The sequence below is a fragment of the Tenrec ecaudatus genome, chromosome 6, assembly GCF_050624435.1.
Source record: "Tenrec ecaudatus isolate mTenEca1 chromosome 6, mTenEca1.hap1, whole genome shotgun sequence".
Taxonomy (NCBI): Eukaryota; Metazoa; Chordata; class Mammalia; order Afrosoricida; family Tenrecidae; genus Tenrec; species Tenrec ecaudatus.
The window spans coordinates 9,174,255-9,192,047 of NC_134535.1; the positions used below are offsets into that span (position 1 = coordinate 9,174,255).

The 17,793-nt window shown below is 53.4% G+C and overlaps 1 protein-coding gene across 1 annotated transcript in view; it reads left to right on the plus strand.

Annotated features, from left to right (window-relative positions):
- Nucleotides 1–5,266: 5,266 nt before the first annotated feature.
- Nucleotides 5,267–17,793, plus strand: part of TAB1 (TGF-beta activated kinase 1 (MAP3K7) binding protein 1) — a 43,501-nt gene continuing 30,974 nt past the window's right edge. The window contains exon 1 of the mRNA XM_075553594.1: nucleotides 5,267–5,379. Within this exon, the coding sequence (XP_075409709.1) occupies nucleotides 5,347–5,379 (33 nt within the window). The 5' untranslated portion in view covers nucleotides 5,267–5,346. The remainder of the gene's footprint in view (nucleotides 5,380–17,793) is intronic.

Consider the following 17,793-nt stretch of genomic DNA (forward strand, 5'->3'; position numbering starts at 1 on the left):
GGTCTCAGCATCTGGTATTGTCTAACCAGGCAAGAGCCTGGTGCACCGAGACAGCGCAGACTGTGAGCAAGAAAGCAAGTTCGCCGGGCAGAGGGGCTGGACAAGGGGTGGGGGTCTTGCTCGGGACCCAAACATCCCTCTGCCTGAGGCGCCCGCCCCCCTCCGGGAAGCGCGTGCTCCCCTGCACCCACCCTAGGCCATCCTTGTCTGCAGCCCGGACAAAGGGCTGATTGTGACCGGCTGGCCGCGGGGCGCTGGCCGCAGACGCTGGAGATCTTATCCGGCTGGGTTTCATGACAAAAGGCCTCTGACCTCTTGTACCAGGCGCTTCTCAGCTCGCAGGAGGGCCCCGACCGACCCGGTGACCAGGGCGTCTGGGCTGTGCTGCTGCCCTCTGCGCTCCTTAAGGTCGCAGCGCAGGGCTATCGGTTCCGGGCACCCCCCCACCCCCCACGCCCCGCGGCCACCAGTCTGGACACCCAGGCTGGGTCCCCGAGCATGAGCATGCCCCGGCCGGGCAAGCGCGGGACGTGGGCAGTCCTGGTGCCCTGACGCCCCAGGCAGAGAGGCTTAGGCTGGCTGCAAAGCGCAGAGAGGCGCGCAGGGGAGCCCCGAGTCACACAGCATCCACTTCACAGTGGGTTTTCAGAACGGGTCTGGGAAGGAGAGGGGCCGTCCCCAGCCCACTTCCTGTGCCCATCCTGGAAACTGGGGTGGGGGTGGGGTGCTCCCTAGTGCTGTGCTGAACCTTCTTGCTCCCTGAAAAAGCAGGTCTGAGGAATTTGGGAGAGAATTCCCCCACCCCCAAATGGTGCATCATTCAGGGGAGGGGGAGAGGGATCAGGGGCCTCACCTTGTAGCTCCAGTTTCCCCTCTAAGGCACTGGAAAGACCTCACCTGGGGCCTTGCTCGGCCTCCGTATCCATGTCCACCAATATGCCCAACTCTTTGTCTTGTCTGTCCTTGCTATCCGATTCTTCAACCCATTTCATGCCACCACCATTTGCTGAACAGCCCCTCTGCGGCCACAGGTCCGGTTCCTTCTCTAAGTCCACAGCTGATGCAGCTCGAATAGAAACTCACTGGGGAGTCTGGCTTGGGAAAGAGATTCCAGGCGGAGGGAGCAATATTTGCAAAAGGCCTGGAGGCAGGACATGACCCAGTTGTTTCTTACTGCCAAGTGGTTTTGCTGAAGTTGAGCTGGGAAGGGCCTCGCAGAGGTGCCAAGGTTATGGCTAAGTTAAAACACTGGAGTTCAAGTCCTGGGTGAGCTGCTGATCCGGAACATTGGTGCCGACCACAGGTCCAGTCTCTCCACGGTCATTTTGTCCGTGAATGCCCATTTTACAGAGGCGAATATTGAGGCTCGGGAAGGCGGAGCGGCTTGTTCCAGGTCACTCAGGTGAGAAGTGATTAGAGAGAAGGGGTTGGAATAAGGATGGGCTGGGCTCCCAATTCCACCTGCCCCTTTGCCTCTTCCTTTCTTCATGACAGCAACTGCTCCCAGCCTCCTGGTATCCATTCCAAACCCAACCCAACCCAACACACTGCCATCTAGTTCATGCCAAATCATAGTGCCCCCTTAAGACAGGGGAGAACTGCCCCCCTGGGGTTTTGGAGACTTTTTGGTTGTTGTTAATTTGTCTTCTTACTACATTTAAAAAAATCATTTTACTGGGGGCTCATACAATTCTTATCACAATCCATCCATCCATTGTGTCAAGCACATTTGTACATTTGTTGCCATCATCATCCGGAGACTAACTCTTTAGAGGAGTAGAAAGCCCAGTTTTTCTCCCTCTGAGCTGCCAGTGGTTTCCAGCTGAGCTCGCAATTAGCAGCTCAACAAGGATCCACTGCGCACCGGGGTCCTGTGGAACCCACTCCTCACGCAGCTTAGTTGAGGAACACGCCCACTGGTGGTTATAGCTCTGTCCAAAGTCCACATACACATCCTGGCCTTCCTCGCTGCTTTCGGTGGCCATGGGGCGAGGTTGTGGCCTGCGAGAGGTCAGTAGAAGCACTTAGGTGAACTTCCAGAAGGCTCTTTCAAAGAGAAGACGGCATCTCTCTCCTTTTCATTTTTAAAAAAAGCAATCAAAGACTTGCCATTGAACAGGTGTGAGGAGAACGGCCCCTGTTCCGTCCCGCGGGACATCAACAACGTGGATATCTGAAAGAGGACTGGAAATGAAGATGGGCAAGGGCACGAGAAATGGAGGCAAGACAGGAATCTGATCAAGCCTCATTTATTGAGCTGAGAGCAGAGGTTTAAATAGCCAGCGAAGGGCGGGCACCATTACGTCACATGTAAAATAAGGGACAACTGAGGTAGCCAATAGTCGTGTATCTCCAAATAAGGCAAACAGGTAAGTATGCTAACGAAGCATACCTGGTGCCTGGGGGTGGGGGGGATGCCATCATCAGTCATGTATTGACCAATGAACATAGCAGCTGCTAGTGAAAGAGCACCAATCCTAGCAAGGGTCAAGGCAGCCACCCTCTGGCGGGAAAGAAACAAAGGGCAGTAAAACCTCAGGGCAGTTTGTATGGCAGGAAACTGAGAGTAAATTCATAAAGGTCGTACATGGCTTAAATCCAGGGTGGGGGGACACGCAGTTCCCTACAGGCCCCAACACCCCTGAATATATATATAATAAATATATATATATTTAACAGAGGCTTCTCTACACATGTATTTCCTGTGCTGCGGGGTGGGCGGTGGGGTAAGGGCTATGAGAACTTTTCGTCAGAAGCAAACACCTTGAGGGAAGAAGTCTCTGTACCTGGGGACGCAGGACCCTAATCCTGGGAACACCAAGGTCCCTTGGCATAGCAGTCCACAAAGAACATTCTGTATCCTACTTTGGAGAGTAGCGATTGGCGCCTTTAAAGCGGTGAGCAGCCACTGGTCTGGGAGCGAATAAAAAAATGAATAAACCCACATTTCAGTGGACTGATGGGCCATGCGAATCTCAGTCTCTAGGACCCTGAGATCAGGGGAACTAGCTGGGACACGGCAACTCCTCTCCAAGGAATCCTTAGAAAGCCCTGGATAGAGCGGGAGCAAACTGTGCAGCAGAGCTCAAAATGGTCCAAACAAAACCGTGCCAGGCTTACTGGTGGGCTAAGGACCGGCAGAACCCCTGAGACTATGGCCCTTGGTCATCCTTGATGTCTGGCAGTGAATGCATCCTGGCAGAAAAGAAAATCAACACTGGTGCACAAGATGTGTCTCCTCTCTCCTATGGTCTGCTAGCTGAACTTGGACTATGTGGCTGGAGGCCAACAGACACCTGAGCCAAGTGGTGCTTTTTCAGGATCATCTCTTCTCCATGAAGCCTATCCTTCCACATGTCAACAGGCTCAAGTTAAAATTCTCCCAGACTAAAAGAAAAAAACCAACTCTACCTCCATTCATGTCCCACTCCGTTCCCCTTTCTTCCTCCTCAGAGCCCACCAACTGGGAAGAACTGCTTATTCTCAGGTCTCTATTTCCCAGCCATCCCTGCACTCACTGGATTTAGGCTCTTGCCCTACATCACACGGGAAGTGCCTGGGCCAAACGCCTGTAGGTCACTAACTTGAGTGGACTTTCTCCTGCTCTCTTCCAATTCGAGCTCTCAGGAGCATCTCACACTGCTGCCCACGCTCTCCTGGCTACTCCCCCCCTTGTCGATTGCCTTGGCTTGGCACTCCTTGGCACTCCAGTCCCCTGTATCTAACAGTTGACTCTAGACTTGCAAAGGAGCCCTGGTGGCGGAGCAGGTTAAGCATTTTGGGCTGCAAGGTTGGCGGGTCAAACTCACTAGCTGCTCCTCAAAAGAGAGATGATTGAGTTGGGGATCTCCTAAGGCGTAGTTCTGTCCTATTCTGTTGGATCGTTGACCCAAGCCACGGTCTGTCCCACTGCCTCAAGTGCATGTGAAAGCTGGACATTGAGTAAGGTGATGAGGAACAAAGAAGAATCGATTGTGATGCCAGAGACGAGTATTCAAGTAATACCATGGCCTGTTAAAAGGACCAACTGGGTAAACGCTTTCTGATGTAAAAAAACAAATGCATAAAAGGACCAACGGATCTGTCTTGGAAGAAGTACAGCCAGATTTCTCCATGGCAAGACTTCTGAAACCCTGCACAGGGCCGCCAGGAATCAGCATGGACTCCATAGCCGTGGGCCTTTTTACTTTGATCTGTGTCTTGGAAGAAGTAGAGTCGAATGCTCCCTAGAAGTGAGGATGGTGAGACCCTTCTACTATGGACGTGTTCTCAAAACTCACTGCCATCAAGTCGATTCTGACTCATAGCGACCCTGTTACCAGGAGGGGCCCATCTCTGGAGAAGCACATCCTGCTGGGTAAAGCAGAGGCCAGAGAAAGAGGGGGAACTTCTTAACCAGACGGATTGATGCCCTGGCTGTACCAATGGGCTCAGACAGACATAAGAACGGTTGTGAGGATGACGAAGAGCCTGTTTCGCTCTGTTCTACAGAGTGGCTGTGAGTAGAAACGGACTAGAAGACACCTAACTGTGGAGGCATCTGAGATGAACGCAACCCTGGTGGGGCAGTGGTTAAAATAGGGGCTATGAACTAAGCGGTTGTTGGTTTAAATCCACTTGGCCAATCCAAGGGAGAAAGACGTGGTGGTGAGCTTCCATATAATGATTGATAGCCTTGGGAATCTTAGGTTCTTCCACTCTACGTGGTGGCTACATGGTGGGAATGGACCCCCCATCACAGAGGGTTTGTTTCGGAATGGAGCTGAAAGGCAGGAAGGAGAAAATGCAGCCTCGAGACAGGTAAGGGGAAATCTTTTAAGGATAGGAGGGTCCTCCCTGTAATGGACTGGTCTAACTCCACTGCCCATTACGGCTCTGTCCTTCCGCCTCGTAGCGACCCTACAGGACTGATTTTCTTTCTGTTTTTCACAGTAGTATTGGCATAGAATTCCTGTATCATACAATCCAATCGCTCCAAGAAGAGTTGTACCATCGTCATGACAGGGTTTTCAGAGGTGTACATCTTTACGGAAACGGTCAGCTTCATCTTTCTCCGACGGAGCTGCTGGTGGGTTGAAATCCCCCACCATTCGGTTCGCACCGCAATGCTTTAACCCACTGCGCCATCACGAGTGAATTTCCTGGGGGGGGGGGGGGGAAAGCGGATAAGTGCGTCTGCGCACGCGCTCCAAACGCCCCGCCCACTTCGTCCGGGGGAGGGGGAGAGAGACGCCGTGCGCGTGCGCCCTGGCAGCGCGGTCGTCCACGCCTCCTCCAGGCCGCTCTAGCCGCCCGACTCGCCTGCTCCGCCGAGTGGCGGGCGCGCCCGCCGGGAGTCCCTCCAAGATGGCGGCGCAGAGGAGGAGTCTTCTGCAGAGTGTGAGGAGACGGCCCGCTCTCCGGGCTGGGGGGTGGCGGCCGGGGAGTGCGTCTGTCCCGGAGCGGCTCCCGCTCGCCTTCGGGAGCCCTTTTGTAGGCTGGGCGTGGCCGCCGCCTTCTCTCTCTCCCTCCGGCTGACCCCGCGTCGCCGAGGTCGGGGGTGGGGTCGTGCGCGACTCGCGCGTGCGCGCGGCCAACCCGGCGGTCGGGTGGCTGCCGTCCGGGACGCGGTGGCTCTGGGGGCTCCGCGGTGGGCGGCGGCGCGCGGCCCGTGGAGCGGGTTCTTCCTCAGAGACCCTGTGCCCCACCCATCGTCACAGTCGCTAAGCGATTGGAGCCCGTGGCTGCAGCCCCAGTGCCGCCCCGTCGGGGTGTGTGGGGGTGGGGTGGGGTGGGGTGGGGGAGGTGTACATCCCCTTTTTTGCGCGTCCTCTTTACCGAGCTTGATGGCCTTTTTGAGGGACCAGTCAGTCCTGGGATTATGTCCAGAGTCTCACCATCCGCTTTTCTTTAGGAAAAAAATCATTGTTTTTTTCACCACCCGCGTTTCTGAGAAGCATTCCTCCCACGCAGGTTTCTTCTGGCAGCCCGGGGTCTGTATGCATCGTGCACGCCAGCACCGTGATTCAAATGCATCGATTCTTCTTGGGACTTGTTCATTGTCCAGATGTCAGATATGTACGGAATAATTGAAAATGCCGTGGCTGGAGTCGGGCACGCCTTAATTCCCCAGGCTGGGGTGACAGCTTTGCTCTTCCGAGCTTGAAAGATGTCTCCAGGACAGGAGGCCCCTTGGTCTCTTGACTGCTGTTCCCCGGGGGCTTGATTGTGGGTCCAAGGAACAGGAAGCCCTTGACACCTTCATTCTTTCCCCTGCTTATCATCATGTTGCTTCTTGGCCACTTGTGAGGATTTCTGTTCTCTTGATTTTGAGATGTAACACATCCTGAAGGCGGTAGTCTGGTCTTGATTAGTCAGTGCTTCTGGTTCTCTGGTCCTCTGCTTTCAGCAAGCAAGGTGGTGTCCTCTGTCTGCCCATGGAAGGTTGTTAAGGAGTCTTCCGATCCTGATACTTCTGAGAGTTCTGCTTCTTGGCTTATTTGCTCAGCATACAGGTTGAACAAGTATGGCGAAAGAATCAATCCCCGATGCACACCTTTCCTGATTTCAAACCAAGCTGTACCCCCTTGTTTTTGTTCCAACAACTGCCTCTTGGTCTATGTACAAGTTCCACGTGAGCACAATGGAATTTCCTGGAGTCCCAATTCTGCACAGCGTCGTCCATAAGTTGTGTTTATCCATACAGTTGAGTGCCTTCCCGTGGTCAGTAAAACTCAGGTAAACATTTTTCTAGGATTCTGTTTTCAGCCAAGCTCCATCTTACATCAGCAGTGATATCCCTTATTCCATGTCCTTTTCCGTACGTATCCGGCTTGGAGTTTTGGCATTTCCCTGTTGATAGGGTGCTGTAACTGGTTTTGAATTATGTTCAGCAAAATGTATGTGATGTTAATGATGCTGTTTAGTAACGTCTTCATTCTCTTGGCATAACTCTTTGGGATGGGCACAAATATGGATCTCGCCCCCTTGGTTGGCCTGGTAGCTGACTTACAGGTTTCTTGGCATGGAAAAGTGAGCATGGCCAGCGCTGTACCCATTGAAATGTTCGGAAAGAAGGATCGGCAGTTGGAAAATTAGGCCTTGGTGGTAGCAATGATACCAGATATTGAAATGATGAAAGAATGTCGCAAGACCTGTGGCTTACTCATTGAAAATGACCTTAAAAAACAACAATGTAAATGGCAATCATGCTCTTGAATATATGAGAATCAAGTTGATCACATCTGTGGAAACAAAGGACCCCTTCCCCCCCCCCACACACACACACGATGGGCTGCAACAGCTGGGCTTCCATGCAGTACTGACTCTGACGCTGGTGCAGGACGCTGGTGTTTCTGTCTGCTGCACACAGGGTCGCTGTGATGTTATTCCTCATCCATTTGTCGTTTCTGGCCTAGTAGACCATGAGTGTCCAGTTCACGCATATCTACCACTGCTCTGTCGGTTTGTCCCTCAGTAGCGTCTATGTTCCTCTTAACGCTGGAAGCTATGCTACTGGGCTTTCAAATACCAGCAGGGCCATCCATAGTGGACAGGTTTCAGCAGAGCTGCTAGACCAGTGGTTCTCCACTTTCCTCAGGCTACGAGCCTGTCTTACAGTTCCTCATGTGGAGGTGACCCCCCAACCAGAACATTATTTTCGTTGTTACTTCATCACTGTCCTTTTGCTACGGTGACAAATTGGGTGACCCCACAGGTTGAGAACCACTGTTGTAGACCAAGACTAGAAAGAAGGGCTTGGCGTATCTACTTCTAAAATAAATTGCTATTGAAAATCTTGTGAACAGCGACAGAGCATACATATCATTCAGACTAGAAAGCACTGGAGATACGACTGAGAGAAGGGATGCTTCCTTAAAATAGAGTTGACCTTCATGATACACATGGAGTAAACCTTCCTTTGTTTATGGGGTAGGATACCCATTAATAATTGGGACCTGGAAAAAAATAATTGGAACCTGGCATGGAGAAATATGAATCCAGGGAAATTGGAAGTCGTCAGAAATGAAATAGAATGCATAAACCCCAATAGCCTAGGCATTGTCAAAAAGCCAAGCTCACTGCCTCCAAGTCAGTTCTGACTCATATCACCCCTGTACATGGTTTCTGAACTGTAAGTCTGTGGGAGCAGAAAGCCTCATCTTTTTCCCTTGAAGCAACTGGCGGGTTCAAACTGCTGGCCTTGTGGTTGGCAGCTCTGTGTGTAACCACCTATGCCACCAGGACTCCTGTCCTAAGCTGTTAGTGAGCTGCAGTGGTCTGTGACCGGCTGCAGAGAGTCATCATCCAGTAAGAACACTCACACTGGCAGCCTCACTCATTCACAGTCAAAGTGCTGATTGCCTTGTGGTTGTTAGGGGCCATTGAGTCAGGTCAGACTCCCAGCAACCCATGCACAACAGAACCAGCAGTCTGGTCCTGAGCCGGCCTTACAATTGTTCTGGTGCTGGAGCCCACTCTTGCTGCTACTTTGCACTTTGTCCTGTCACACCTCTTCCTCCTGTTTACCTACGTGTGATGTCCTTTTCTAGAGACTGTCTCTCCTCGGGGTTCCTGGTGGGACTTGTGCTCCTCACGGTCAGCAGTTGGAAGGCATCAGCTGCTCCTCGGGAGCAAGATGGGGCTTTCTACTCCGATAGACAGTTACAGGCCCGGCAACTCGGAGCAGTTCCACCCTGCCCTGTAGGGTCACTATGAGTCAGCATTGCCTGTGTGGCAGTGAGTGAGGTCTCTCCGGAAAGCATGCCCAAAGTGTGTAAGACACAAGTCTGACCACCCTTGCCTGTAAGGAGCCTACTGGCTAATTGCTTTATATTAGTAATTTCCTTGTCATAGCAAGCCCCGTGAGTTCTCTTCTTAAGCCTATTCTACAGTGAAGGAAACTGAGGCATGGAGAGGTGGGCACCAAACCCACGAGCACCCAGAGTGCGGGAGCCAGGGCATCGCTGGGCCTCACCTCCTCCTGACATGTGTCCTCACAGCTGCACGTGGACACACATGACACACCCAGTCCTAGCTTGTTGGGACCTCACCACGAGTCGGGGTGTCTCCATGTACAATGGCTTTGCTGCCCAGCCCACACCAATTCCCGGGACCAGGCTGATGGGACTCTTGTTACCTGTTGGCTTTCCAGTGGCTGATTATCAGCAGTAGACCACCAGGCCACCCTGCCTTGTCTGCTGTAGACTGGCAGCCCTGCTAAAAGCTGTAGAACAGGGGCATGAGTGGAAGTCTGCTGGTCTCCTGCCAGAAGGGCAGGCACCCTCCCACTGCCCCACTGTCCGGGCATTCTGGTGATTGAACACAGCAGGGGTCCTCAAACTTTTCAAACCGGGCCAGTTCACTGTCCCTCAGACCCGTTGAAGGACCGGACTACAGTTTAAAAAAAACTATGAACAAATTCCTAAACACACTGTACATATCTTATTTTGAAGTAAAAAGCAAAACGGGGCAAAAACACCTGGCAGGCTGGATAAATGTCCTCGGCGGACCGCATGTGGCCCGCTGGCCCATAGTTTGAGGATGCCTGGCCCACAGGCTTCTCTGCTGCCAGGCTGGAAGGGAAGGGGTGCTGGAGGGCAAGGACTTGTGGCCAGGCTGTCGCTTGGTTGGTCCTCCAGCCCTGGAAGATCTGGAAGTGCTTGGGGCCCAGGTGTGTCCCCTGCCTTCCACAGCTGCCAGCTAATGGCAGGCTCTGGGCAGATTCTCCCGAAGCAGAATCTTGAAGGCGTTTTCTGCTGGGGCCAACTCTCTTCCCCTCCACACGAGACCACCTTTGTCTGCCATCTTGATTTTGCCAATGGAGCCCTGCTGGCGCTGCTGGGTAAGCTTGAATGGCGAACCACAAGGTCGGTAGTTCAAACCCACCAACAGCTTTACAGGAGAAAAAAATGAGGCCAGCATCCCCTGTCAAGATGCTTAAAGCCCCGGAAACACTGCAAAGAGTCGCAGTGAGTTGGAATTGACTCTATGGCCATGGGTTGGGGGTTTGGGGTATTTTTTAATCGTTTTATTAGGGGCTCATACAACTCTTATCAGCATGCATACATACATCAATCGTGTAAAGCACATTTGTACATTCATTGCCCTCATCATTCTCAAAACATTTACTCTCCATCTAAGCCCCTGGCATAAGCTCCTCATTTTTCCCCTCCCCTTCCCTCATGAACCCTTGATAATTTATAAATTATTATTTTGTCGTATCTTGCCCTGTCCGACGTCTTCCTTCACCCACTTTTCTGTTGTCTGCCCCCAGGGAGGAGGTCACATGTAGATCCTGGTAATTGGTTCCCCCTTTCCAACCCATCCTCCCTCTACCCTCCCAGTATTGCCACTCACCACTGGTCCTGAAGGGATCATCTGCCCTGGATTCCCTGTGTTTCCAGTTCCTATCTGTACCAGTGTCCATCCTCTGGTCTAGCCTGACTTGCAAGGTAGAACTGGGATCATGATGGGGGATGAGGCGGGGGGAGCATTTAGGAACTAGAGGAAAGTTGTATTTTTCATCGTTGCTACATCGCACCCTGACTGGCTCGTCTCCTCCCCGATACGGGGGTTTGGGTTTTACCAAGGAGCCTTGGTGGTGCCATGGTTAAGCACTTGGCTGCTAATCGAAAGGTCAGCAGTTCGAACCTGCCAGCCACTCCACGGGAGAAAGATGTGCTGATAAAGGTGGCAGCTCCGATGCTGCCGGTCACTGAGTCAGAACCAACTTGAGCACTGGGTTGTCTCGCTATTTCTCTGGTCGGCCTGGCCATCAGGCTGGCTCAGCGGGCCTGGTGTGAACTGCTGCAGGGCAGAGCCCCTGTGTAGATGTCCCCACTTTGGGGGAGCCCACTGGGAATGCCAACTGGGTGGTGACATTGACAGCTGGGTTGTAGAGGATGTGGCTGATTGAAGAAAGCCCGTGCATGCCCGGTACAGAGAGGTGGCAGCCAGAGGGTAGCTTCCTCTAGGCTTGGTGGGGTCCAGGGACTTGGGTTAAGGTAGGAGGTGAGCTCACCTAGTTCTGGAATGTGTTCCTGGGGTGGGGGTGGGAAGGTAAGGGTAGGAGTGAAATCTTTCCAAGACATTTTAAAGCTTGGATCTGTTGCAGCACAAGGGCTGCACAAGGCCCCTTCCTGCCCGTTCTCCTCTCCTGGCGAGCCAGACGGGCTTATTGAGTGGCCAGGCCTCCTCACGGGAGGGCTAGGGGGTGGGCAAGACTCACCGCCTGACCTCTGCTGCCCTGAGTCTGAGCAGCTCACACCTTCCTTCAGCAGGTGCATGTGTGGGCTACTCGCCCGTGGTTGCTGGGCCTGAGGGATGGAGGTCAGAACCATATCCCTACCTTCACCGCCCTGGCCATCCACCTTGGGGGTCGGGGCCATGGGCCACTCATGATGCATTAGTCACACTGGTGTCAGCGTGGACATGGGGGGGTGGTCCTGAAGGAGGCAGCAGAGGGCTCAGAGGACAGGGGGAGAGGGGAACAGCTCATGTGTAGAGGGGCCTCGGGTAGCTGGTCTGGGAGGATGGGGGAGCGTGTCAGGGGGACTAGATGGCAGCGGGCCTCAGGACCACCAAGTTCCTTGAAGCCCTTGACCTATCGTACCTGGCCAGCGTGGTACCAGAGAAAGTCTTTCCAAGGAAAGAGGAGCCGAAGACAGCATGCTGTGCTCACAGAAGCTGGCTCTAGAGCACAGTAGGTCCAAGGAGGAGGGGGGGAGCATGGAGCCAGCGAGTTTCTGTGCCTGGCGGGAGCGGAGGGCAGTTTGGAAGAGGAGGGTGCAGGTGTTTGCACAGCTTGTGCTGAATACACTCCAGTTCTGCTGTCAGTATATGTACAATTCACTGGCCCTAATCGCATTCTTCAACAAGACATAAATCAGTTTAAAAAGAAGGGTGTGGGCTGATGAGAGACTTTATGTATTCCTTTGAATTTTGGGTTGAAGCCATGTGTAATGGAAGGCATCCTGAATGAGGTGGGGGACAAATGTTTTCAGGAAGGTAATACAGATTTTGATACAATCAGTGGGACATATAGGTCCCAAAGGGTTTCTCCTGGATATGGCGGGATGAGGTCAGTTTCTTCAGATTCACGCAGTGTAGGCAGGCTCCCACCAGGTGGCAGCATGTCGTAAAAGTAAGGGCAGCAGCCTCCCTCTAAACCCCAGAGGCAGAAAATGTAGGTGAGCCCTGTGTCTCATGGGTCTTGGAAGAGGAGACATCCTTGAGGACTCCCAGGAGTGTGGCTAATGTTGAGTGAACAGGCACCATACACCCTGGCACAGTGTGGCCCAGCTGCAGCCATGCCATTCTGCTTCCCTTTCCAGCCCTGTTAACAGTTCCAGTCTTGGAAACTCACGGGGGTGTGTGTGTCACCTTGAGACCGTATCCACTGGAAGGCGGTGAGTTTGGTTTTTTAGTTCCGCCTTGGAGAAGGAGCTGTGGTAGCATGGTGGTTACAGAGTGGAGCTTCTAACTGCAAGGTCACTAGTTCAAAACCACTAGTCACTCCACAAGAGAGAGACAGGCTTTCTCCTCCCATAAGTAATCCCAGTTTCAGAACCCTGTCATGGGCAGTTCTCCCCGGTCCTGTAGGGTCTGCTGTGGGTTAGCATTGACTCGATGGCAGTGAGTTTGGTTTGGTGTGGTTTTTCTGCCCTGAATGACCTCTTAGGGTTTGGGCTCCTCCAGAGTCCCTGGCTTGCACAGTGTGGGCGCAGGAGCGTGTCCTCCTGGAGCTGACTTCCTCACAAAGTACCCAGACAGTGAGCAAGGAGCACTTGAAGAATATTTGTGATGTGGTCGTGTCACCAGGCAACACTTGAGGAAGCAAAGCGTACCTTGGGTTTGGAACAGGGACTAGTGGGGAGCCCCTTTGGGTGGTGGGCAGGCCTCTTGAGGGCCTTATAAAGCAGGGGTGTGAGCGTCTGGATGTGAGAAGGGGTGAGGGGCTGCCTGCTGGAGCCCCCGAGGCCTGTTGTGGCTGGAGGGGTGTGGGTGGTAGAAAGTGCTGGTAGCCTAGACCCCGTAGGCCCTGAACTTGTGACTGTCAAGTGAAGTATTGGCTGGCCGTAGACCAGTGATGATTCAGTTTGTGACTGGAGTCTCCAGAGGTTCAGTCTCCAACAGTCAGCCAGGGTGAGGTGACAACCGGCCATGAGCACCCCAGGGTGGGGGCAGTGGCGAGAAGCACCCACCCCTACCCAGACTTGGGCGGAAGAGCGAGTGGTTTGCCAAGAGAGGTGAGCTGGGTGCGTGGCAGAGGACAGGTTCCGAGGGACAGCAGTGGCTCCCCTGACGTGGGGGGCCCAGTATGACAGGGGAGACTCGGGCAAGACATGTTTTGAGGGCAGAGAGAGTGCCCTCACCATCCTTTCCCTGCAAACCAAAGGGTTAGGAGTTTGAACCCACCAGCTGCTCTGGGGAAGTCAACCTGGCCAGCTACCCCATAGAGTCCCAGCTCTGGAGACCTCCATGGGCATGCTGCTCTGTCCTGTCGGGCCGCTCTGAGTCGAAATCGCCACGTCAGCCTTATCTACAGACCTCAAGAAATGAACTTGAAATGGTTTTGTTTTTATTGGATGCATCCTGAGCTATTATATTTGGGAACTCATCTGCACTCGCCATATAATTTTTCTTGTGTGCATTAAAATAGGGACACATCTATAGCCACTTGAATTCCCACATCCTCCAGGCAGCCGTCCTGCGGGCCAGCTGCTCCAACCCACAGCAGGGCTCCGGGTACAGAAGTCCCTTTAAGACTGCGTCAGGGGCGTCTTTGTGATGGAGACAGAGAGATCCTTTGATTGAAACCCTAGTGGGAGGGGCGGGGGCCTGAGTGGAGCTGGTCCCGGCGAAGTGGGTCATGCAGAAAGCCAGCGATGGCGGGAGGCTTGTTGAGCTTTCTGGAGAGGAGTACTGCTGTCCCTCACCCTGTGCCACTTTCCTGGGGCTCTGTGTTTTCCTCCCCTCTTCCGCCCAGGAACGCCACCCACTTTGTCCAGAGCTGCTGCCCCAAGGGGTAGAGATGAGACTTGGGGGCAGAGCTGGCTTTTGTGGGCCATTTGTGTGGGGGGGTCTGGTCACATACGAAGGGGCTTCAAAAAGTTCGTGGGAAAACTTCCCCCCTTTTTTTAACTTGTGAATTAGGGGGGAGGCGCTACATTCATTTTGGATCATCAACTTTGTGTTCAATGGTTTAAATTACTATTCAGTACACTCCCCCCCAAAAAATGATTTTACCTACCCCCCCCCCCCCCGATCACACATCTTTCTCTTGCGGTTTGCTCCCCCCACCCCCCTCCATCCAGTCCGTTATTTTCTCTTCCCTCCAGCCTTTGGCAGTCTCCAAAGTTGGTTCCTTTGGGTCTATCTTTCTCTTGGTTTTTACATCTCTTCGCTTACAGTAATATTTGCCCTTCTGAGACTGAACAGTGCCATTCAGCATGATGTTCTCCAGGTCAGTCGATGTGGCCAGGAGCTTCGTGGGTGGTTTTGTCCCTTGTCCTTAGCAATGCGTCATGATCCACTGTGTGTGTGCATACCAGTTTCTGGTCCGTTCTTCTGCTGATGTTCCCATCTCTCTTGCCGCTGTGAACAGTGCTGCACTGAACACGGGCTGCGTGTGTCTGGTCATGCCACGAGGGATTGCTGGGGCAGAGGGGACGCCCCTTCCCAGTTGTTGGGAGGTGGCACCGTGTCACTTTCCACAGTGGTTGCCAAGATGTACAGTCCTACCAGAAGTGGGTGAGGCTTCCAATTTCTCCGCCACACCCTCCCCAGCATTGGTTATTGTCTGTTGCATTGAACGTGGCTGTCCACCGTTACCTCTGCATTCCATTTTCCCAGGAGCGTTGGAAACCCCTCCATTTCAACCCCAAGCCCCACTACCTTGGAGTCAGTTTCAACTCACAGTGACCCTGCAAGACAGTACAAACACCCTTTAGGATTTCCCGGCCTGGGACCTAAGTGCTTGGTGACTTTGATCCACCAGCCCTTTGGGTCAGCCGCCCACTGCCTACCTTACACTGCGCCAGGAGAGGCCAGCCCTTTCATGGGTGGGCATCCCCTCCAGGGGTCCCCTACAGTTGACTCACGAGTGAATGCTTTCAGCCAAAGTAGGACTTTTGGGAAGTCCCTCACAGAATCAAGTCACTAGTAGGCTTTCTGAGACAGTATCCCTCCTGTTCCCCTTTTGACGCCTTTTCGTTGGGATTTGAGTGAAAGGCATGGTTTCCTAGTCAACAGTTCAACCACGGTTTGTGACCTTGATTGCAGCGCCCCCCCCCGTAAAAGCACTCTCCCATTTCTCCTTGCGCTCACCGTCTCTCCCCCCTCCCTCCCTTGGAGCCTGGGCCCCTGCCCCCATTTGCTCTTGGTGGGGTGGGACCGGGTGTGGTTGGTTGGTTGGTCTGAGGAGCAAGCACTGGCATGGTGGCATCCTATCCCCTAAGGCCTGCCTGCTGTTTGGCTGAGAATTGAGTTTTATTCCTGGCCCCAAATGTTAAAGGCCCCACAGTGAGCTTGACCTCATCCTGGTGGACACAAGTGTGAACTCAGAAAGGGAACCCTGCAGGATTTGGGCAAGATCGTCACCCCACATGTTCACGTAAGAGCTTGCAGAGGGCAGTAAGTTGTAGAAGAGCCAAGCCCCACGCTCCAGTGGAGCGGACTGTTGTGTGCACCCCCACGGCCCTGCCGAGGCTGTGGCGCACGCACGCCTGCCACCCCCGTAGCAGCTTCTCAGCCGACTCCGTCCCCCAGCACTCTGGCGGCCTTCTATTTGCAGGCGTGTGAGAAAGCATGCATCAGTGTGCGCAGGGTGGGGAGGTGGGCGGCTGGTGTGAACAGAAAATCCATGACCTTTCCCAGAATTATTCAGACGTGTGTGGAGGAAGGCAGCGAGAGACTTGGCATGCGGGTGGGTGCCCGTCGACCCAGCAACGGGTGCTTGGTGAGGAGAAAGCCCATGGGATGGGAAGTCCATGGGGACTCCCCCACGGAAGCAGAGGGGCTGGCTGTTGCTGGGATTAGGGAAGCCCAGAGGCCCTGCCATCGCCACCCGGCAGTGACCGCAAGCAGGGGCCATCAAGGTGACTCCTGGCCACCCTCTGTGCGACCAGGTCCCGAGAGCTTTCATTACTTAACTGTTGAAAGTCTGCCAAAACCCTGAGCCAGCCCAACAGTTTCTAAGTCGGTGATTCAGTGACATGGGTTCAAATTTTAATGCCACCCTGTTCTCTGCCCTGTTTCTAAATCCTTCCACCACCATGGACTTAACCTCAGGACCTGAGTCTTCAGCGGTTTGGCAGTTTCATTCTCATCGCCAGGTCTTCTGAGCTCCTTCTGGTCGGATTCAGACCAGCTCATCTTCAGGCTGCCAGCCAAGTGCGCTAGCCCTTGACATCACCCTGGGACTCCCCACACTGGTCGGACCTCCTGGACTTCTCCAGCTGCTTGTTACTGATTGAATGTGCAGGGTGCTGGAGGCCTGCGATGCAGGCAGCTTTCATACGCATTTGGGAAAGTACCCATGTGCCACGAGGTCCACTGATGAGGTTGTTGTATGTGCCAGTGAGTCAGTTCCTACTCACAGCACCCCTGTGCACAGCAGAAGGCAACACTGCCCGGGCCTGCGCCATCCTCACAATTGTCCCCCTGCTTGGGCCCACTCAGTATGAGCCATGACAGTGTTTCAAATACATTAAAAAGAAGAGCAGGTATTGGTGGCCCAGCCATAGAATCACCACGTCTCGATGGGCCAAGGCACCTCATGCACAGCCACAGTCCCACCTGTCAGTGGAGGCTTGTGTGCTGCTGGCTGTGATACTGACCAGGTCTCAGCGGAGCTTCCAGGCTCAGATGGATTAGGGAAAAAGGTCTAATGATTAACTTCCAAAAATCAGCCAGCAGAAACCCTGCTTGAAAAAAAGAAAACCCTGAGTTGATGGAAACCAGAGTCCCAGCGAAGAAACTAGTTTACAGGGCTAATCACCCACACGAACTGCAACTTCTGCCGTGAGCCCAGAAGAACTAGATGGTGCCTGGCTAGGAGACTAGATGGTGCGAAATGGACCCCGACAGAAGGAGAGAAAAACAGAACGGAACTCAAATTCCTAAAAAGTCCAGACCACCAGACTAGTTGAGACTCAACAACTTTTAAACCTTGAATCCAACCCATCAGCTTGTAGCCAACGAACAGGGCGCACAAGATGAAGGGCCTGGGAGCCCTGGTGCAGGTGGTTTACACAGCAGGCTGCTAACTACACAAGGAAGCGTCTCCGCCATGAGGACGATGCTCTGGTGAAACCCAAAGGTCAGTATTATTCCAAAGTGAAGATGGGGTAAGACGATTCAGGGACAAGGAAATGAGAGTGATGGAATTGCGCAGCTAGAGAGGTAGGAGAGAGTGTTGACACTGAAAAGCCAGCTGCTGTAGAAATTGTCAAATGGAAATTTAATTTGTTAGGTAAACTTGCACCCAAAACATAGTAGAATGTTAACTTTTAAAAAACCCTTGTGGATCACAATGGAGTGAGCCACACCCAATCTCTGGGGTGGCACAGAATCGGGCAGTGCTTCTGGCCGTTTTGCCTGGGGCCACTGTGAGTCAGGAAGTGAAGTGGACGGCAGCTAACCAGCAGGAAAAAAGACCGTCTTACAACAGGCTTGTGACGCAGATGCGGCAGGAGGAGGAGAGCCATAAGCCTACATGGTTAATGACGAGTGGATGGGTGCCCAGTGTGCATGGTGAGACCCCTGGGGCGGATTTTTCAGGGAAAGGACCCTGTAGCCCTGGGCTGTGCT